General features: G+C 33.9%; 1 protein-coding gene across 4 annotated transcripts in view; it reads left to right on the top strand.

The window, feature by feature from the left end:
- The window catches only part of LOC111085884, a 76,910-nt gene extending 71,018 nt beyond the window's left edge, over positions 1 to 5,892 (top strand). For all 4 annotated transcript variants that reach the window (XM_022386553.1, XM_022386543.1, XM_022386564.1 and 1 more), the window contains 2 exons: positions 891 to 1,035; positions 5,135 to 5,892. In XM_022386553.1, coding sequence (XP_022242261.1) covers positions 891 to 1,035; positions 5,135 to 5,474 — 485 coding nt within the window. In that variant the 3' untranslated portion in view covers positions 5,475 to 5,892. The remainder of the gene's footprint in view (positions 1 to 890; positions 1,036 to 5,134) is intronic.
- Positions 5,893 to 6,925: the final 1,033 nt, after the last annotated feature.

Raw genomic sequence — 6,925 nt, 5'->3', positions numbered from 1 at the left:
CTCAGATTGCGAGTCGAGCTCATTACCCACCTGGCCATGCCGGCCTCGTTTAGATCTAAGAAATAAGCTATCATGTCCTGTTCACTCCGAAACCAAAGGTTAATAATTCAACATTTTTAGCAATTATAAGACAGGTTATGGTTTTTCACTCACCAAGAAAATTTCCAACATGTCCTGACTGTATGTTGACTGTTTCAATAACTACCAAGAAAGAATATTTAAATCTCCAGTTTCTCATCATTCATTGCGTATAAGCAATGGGCATTATTTTTAAATTGCTATTTCGAGCTTATAACTGCACAAAACTCACAATCAGTTATTCACTTTAACAGAAAACGAAGCCATAATTTGTAAAATAACTCATATTTTGTTATAATGAATAACAAATCTCATATGTAACCAGCTAAGAATTGTAGCTTCTAGTCATGATAGCTTTCATCATAACTGTCAGGTCGATTATAAAGGTTGTTATCTAAAAGCATTATATATACCATACCTTTAGGGGTAGGATACAACTTGATTAGGGGCTATTTATGCAAATACTTTTCTACCTTTTGACAGTAAGACAATATTTGAAGCTATGATTTGTAATTAGCTTTATTCCTCGTGTTTTTTTTTCTCATTTTGTAGTAATAAACATTATTTATATGATTACTTTCACTTAGTAATACTTCTAATACCAATATCAGTTAAAGAATTAGAAAGACCAGAATACCTTGTTGCCATGAAATAGTACACAGATGTACGCGTTAACAAGAGAACCTACACTGAGTGAACAAGTTATTCTAACCTCGACTGAACAGATTGATTTACTCTAGACAGTTAATCAGAAAAAAATTGACCAATCACTTGTAATTGCTAGAAACCCCTCTTGTTGATGTTTTTTTCAGTTTCCCTTGATGCTCGTCCTATAGTGATACCAATCGTGTCGTGTGTGATCTGTTTTCCACTACTTGCATTTGCCATAATTTGTGCTCTCAGACGTAGAGCACAACGGCACCGAAGACGAGAACACATGAGGCGTCTAAAAGTGGGGTAAGTGTTGCTTGTAATACTAAATATTTAATTCAAGATATTCTTCCAAAAAGCTCTTACTTAAAAATTATACATAAATTTCCAGTTTCTATCTATCAATATTATTTTCTTAATTTATATGCAATATCTTTGTAAAAATTATATCTAAACGATAACCTAAGGACGTAGTACAAAAACTAAGTTGATGATCCAAGAATCCATATAACCAAGTTTTGAACAAATTAGCTGAATTTTGATAATTCGAGAGTTTTGAGCAAATTATATTTTCATATTTTAAAGTGATAAGAGTGAAAAAAATCTCATATGACAAATCTTTAAACATCATTACAATTTTTACTTAATTTGATCTTTCTAGATGTTTAGAAGTTGGTCTGAAGAACATTTGTATTTGAATATTGATGCTAATAGACGAAATCTTTTCATTTCAGATATTGAAATTATTTTAAATCTATTTTCTTTTTTCTTATACTAAGTACATATTTATCAAGTTAGCCGGCTTTTCTTATAAATTCGGCTTTCAGGCATTCACCAACTTTATCTTTTTCCGGAATGACACTACATTGAACGCTAACTTGGAGAATGGGAATTGAGTTCTTCGTAATAAAACATAGTTATGAAAGATTTGATAGACTCTACCGGAGTTCACTTGAAGAATGTGAATTGAATTTTTTGCTATGAAATAAAGCTTTAAACGATTTGGTAAACTAGCATGATATTCATTTGGAGATCATTGAGTCATTCACTGTAAAACAAAATTTTAAAGGCGTTGACAAAGTATATTGGTGTTCACGTGAAGAATATAAATTGAGTCCTTCGTTATAAAACATAGGCTTAAGCGACTTGGTAGAAAAAGCTATTAATTAAGAAGTGCGTTAGAGCCTGGCATTGGTTCGTTTAAATAGTATTCTGTTCGGACATCATAAATGTATCCAGTAAATAGTTATCAGTATATATTTTATTCGCGCTACAGATATACTTCTTCAAATGGTTATTTCGTCGAATGTCTGATTGGTCATTTCATTCGTTTTCTTGTTATATAATAGGATATATGGTACTATCAAAACTAAAGACTGTATTTAAATTAAAAGTTTCATTATTTTTCTTTTTGCCAGACTAATATTTATAGCTGGTTTACATTTTTGTGTTCAAATAATGTTTCTTGCTACAACATTGCCCAATTTCCTGACTATCTATCCATGCTATTAAGATATTTTTACTAATATCAGAATGGGTAACTTTAAAGCTTTCGCTGTAGTAACAGCTTGAACTCAAGGTGAGAATATTCTAAAAATACTTGAACATATGTTCTTTGATAGTAGCCCATTTATCCAAGACTATGGATAAAATTGGTTCAGACAAAAATGGAGCAAATGTGGCGTTCGAGCTTCTTCCAAAATTGTTCAGTTGAATTGAGATCCAGTAATAGTGCTGGTTACATAATATGACTGAAGTCACTGTCATACTCTTGGAACCCATGATGGACAACACGAACGCTATAGGTTGTTCATTGTCATGCTCTTGGAAACCATGTTAGATTGTTCACTATCATGCTCTGGGGAAACTTGTTTTACAATACAAGCGCTTTTGATTGTTTTAATATCACCTTCGAAGATGCTTTGTTTACTAATGATGAAATCCAGCACTATGGAGGGATCTTGTAACAAACTCTCACATACACTTTGAATACTATTTATTCTTCTAAAGAAATCGAAGAACTCCCTCCCATCTCACGATAACGTTTCTTATCCTATTACAGCACATCCAGTATCTTGCATTATTGATACAATACGAATAGGGTCAAATGTCTCATAGCTTTCTTCATATATTTACCCCCGCTAGATTACTGGAAAAAAAAAATGTAAAATGATTTGCTATACCATCTTACACATTTATAGGCACTCTTTTGTCAACAGTTTGGGTATTTATACTAAAGAAATATGTTTTCTTTCTGCGTTTGAGATAAGCAGCGTTCTGACTGTTTTATAATAACCACGTGAACCTTTTTATAATATAATGAACACGGTACGGTTGAGGATAGTTGAAACCTGAACATATTTTATCCAATCACTCAAATCAATCATAGACTATTGCCTGTTGCACTTAACAATCCTGTCTAATCATCTTTTCTAGTTATTAGTTACAGTTTTTCCCCAGTCTGCTCTTTCGATAGATTCTGATGACAAATTACTTTGAACAGCTGGTCAAAGAAATGGTCTTTAATAATACCACTCCTGCAAGACGATCACTCACTATCATGACCCTCTTTAAGTCTTACAGACCTGTGCCCTTGCTTATTGTTTCGTAGATTAACTGTAACATTTCAAAATTATGGATCAAGTTATCACTTGACATATCACATGATCAGTCTCTTTTGCACATGCAAGTATTTAATGTTAATTGCATGAGTGCAGGGTGGCCCTAATAAAGTAGCCAGTCATCATATAGTCTATTAATGTCATGTAATTATGTGGAAGCCTTTGAAAAGGTTTATTATTGATATGAAACATAACAAAAGCTATGACAGGCGGTGATAAGTTAATACACTGACATGAACCCAAATGATTGGTTCGAAAAACAAATCCACAGCTTACATGTCACAGTCGTGATAAGTATATTGGTATAAAAATACCAGATATTTAAGTTGTTTCTCCACACTTGATTGTTTTATATTAGACACTTCGATTTGTTTAATTTTTATAGCTTCTTCTTTTCTATTCAACATAACTTTTCTGTGCCCCGCTGTTTATTAGGCGTTAACTAATCAAAGATGTAGCCGATAAACATACCAAGTCGAACATGAAAAACCCAAATAAAATTAAATTATTGTGAGTGATTTTGGTAATATATAAAATGTTTAAAATGTTGTCAGCCAATGGTCAGATTTATACAGTGTTAGAAAATAATTAAATGTAGATCACAACCTTCCTATACAAAACAGACAGTCAGATATATACGTATAGTACAGTATACTTAAAACAAATAAACTTCCGAAGTCGATATACCTCCTAATTAAATACAGTACCTTGCAAAAGTATTCCCCCCTACCAATAATGTTACATTATGATAAAATACAAATAATGTAAAAAAATTATTTAATGAACTTGTTTTTATTCAAAACTCTAATGATCAAACTTAACACTGTTATATGTGAAGGAGGTTGAATGGCAGCAAACCCTGCAAAGAAAATATATAAATTGAAATTTACTGATTGCGTAAGTATTCAGACCCCTAATTCAGTACATGGTGGATGCACCTTTGGCAGAAATTACTGCTGTGAGTCCTTTTAGATAGGTATCTACAAGCTTTGCACACTGGGATGGTGTAATTTTTGTCCATTCTTCCTGGCAAAATTACTCCAATTCTAAAAGCTCGTTGTGGATCGTTGATGGACTGCAAACTTCAAGTCTCGCCATTGATGTTCTATTGGATTCAAGTCAGGACTTTCACTGGGCCACTCCAGGACATTAATTTTCTTCTTTTGAAACCTTTCCAATATGGTTTTGGCCTTGTGCTTCGGGCCATTTACCTAATGAAATGGAAATTTTCGACCCAGCTTTAGATTCTTGGTTGACTCAAGCAGGTTTTCTTCTAGGATTCGCCTGTACTTGGCACCATCTATCTTCCCCTCAATCCTGACAAGCTTCCAGTTCCTGCTGATGAGAAGCGTCCCCAAAATATGATGCTGCCACCACTATGCTTGACAGTTGGGATGGTGTTGACTGAGTGATATGCTGAGTTGGCGTTGCGCCAGACTTAACGTTTTGAATTTAGACCAAAATGCTCAATTTTTGTCTCGTCTGGCCACAAACCTTTCTGCCACATGTCTGTAGTATCATTTACATGATTTGTCGCAAACTCCATACGAGATTTAAGATGATTATTTTTCAGTAATTGCTTTTTTTCTTGCCACTCGCCCATACAGGCCAGCTTTTTTGTAGGGACAGGGATATTATCGGTGTATGAACATTGACTCTCATCTCAGACTGGAACTTTGAATAAAAAATAAAACATTTCTAATATATTGATTTTTTTTCTCTATTTTTGTTGGAATCCATTTTAGTGCTTTCTAATATATGATAATATAAATGCTATATTACAGAGTGCGAGCAGTGACACTAGAAATTCCAGGATTTCGGGAAAGGCCTTCCTTCTTTTCCCGCGATTCATCGTCAGATGTTAGTCCCAAGACTGGAGATAAGGCAGAAATCGAACCAGAACTGCCTTCCGGAATGATGTACTCGAGGCGTGCTTCCAAAGGTATCCAACACCAGGTCAAATTCTTGACCACTTCTGCTGTTCTACATGTTCCCCGTCGCCCGAGCCACAATGGACGTCTCAGACAAGGGTCAAAGGTCGAAGTGACATTTAGAGATGAACCTTCTTTCATCGAGAACTCCATCGATCTAAGTGAAGAACTAAGAGATATGACTCACAGGTAGCATAAAAAAATATTTTCTGTAATCGAAATAAGGGTGTTTAACAAATCAGGAAAACCTAAACAAAATCAGTCAAACTTGTCTTAAATGTGGTTAAACATTTAATCCCAAACGAAACTTTCCCGAATACCTTAATATCTACTATATTTGTATTTATGTGACTAAAAAAGGAACTTAGCTGGAACCAAGTGCCTCGATATTGTCAGTGAAATGTTCTTGTGTTGCTCGTATACTGAAGATGGTGGGAAAAGATATCCCAGTGTGTGTATACAGATGTTACACCATAAGAAAACTTGCACTGCTTCTCGGGAAACCCTTATTTCGTCAAATGCTACCGGATTAAACTATTTAATTGTCAAATGGTGTATATGAATATTTGATATTTGTGCTCATAAAAAATAAACCATTGCTAATATATTGATTTCTCTCTCTTTTGTTGTTGTTGTTGTTGCAATCCATTTTATATACATCATCTCTTTATAGAATGGGAATTTGGAATAGAAATATTTATCCTGAGCGGCACCTTACACGCACATGGTTTCCAAGTCGAAGATCCCTAGGTTTCAGACATAGTCATCCATAATGTTTAACTACTGACCAAAGCGTTTACTTTAATCAAGACAAACAGAAACTTAGCAGCAAAAATAATGACAAATATAGCAGTAAAAAGGGAATGGAAATACGGCTAGGAATGAGCTGGTCGTATTTTTTCAATACACTCAACTGTATCATGCCTTATATCGAATTTATCGTGTCTTCGGTTTTACGAATATCTGAAAGAATATGGGTAGGCATACCAAGGTCCTCGCCTCCTTTCAGGATTGAAAGTCTAATCAAGTATTGTAGACGAAAACCCAAACTTAATCTACCAGTAAGAATCGTGTCTGAATAAGTTACATTATCATTTTGACATAAACACCAAGAAGACGCTATCTTTCTAGAAGATTTGTTCAGCTGAAATCCAACATGCGTTTCGAAAAACTATTTTTAGCTCATTTTATGTCAAATAATATTTATGTTTGAGGAATATTATCGTTTGTTTGAAAATTCTGTCAACCTGGAACGAGAAACAATAGCAATTTTATTGAACAAGCTGGGCAATCTCAACACTGCGCAACTTTGTGAATAACATAAATTTTCCAATCGCTTTTTTTTAACGTTTTTCAAACTAGATTTTTCACATCAAGTAATACAAAATTGAACTTATTAAAGAAACTGTTACATTCATATATATATGTGTGTGTGTGTGTGTGTTTGTATGCGTTTTTGACTTATATTAAACAGTAATTTCAGCTTAATCTCCAAAACGTCTTCGTAACATTGATATATATTAAACATAACTTTCAATCTGTTTGATTTGATGTTAATCATAAAGCTACATACGGGTTTGTCTGTGCTCTGCATACCGCAGATATCAAAATCCTTACCGCTGAATGTCATAAGATTTTGAACTT

Source organism: Limulus polyphemus, unplaced genomic scaffold, assembly GCF_000517525.1.
Source record: "Limulus polyphemus unplaced genomic scaffold, Limulus_polyphemus-2.1.2 Scaffold30, whole genome shotgun sequence".
Taxonomy (NCBI): Eukaryota; Metazoa; Arthropoda; class Merostomata; order Xiphosura; family Limulidae; genus Limulus; species Limulus polyphemus.
Note: the sequence above shows the minus strand (reverse complement) of the source record. Positions and strands in the feature narration are given on the sequence as shown.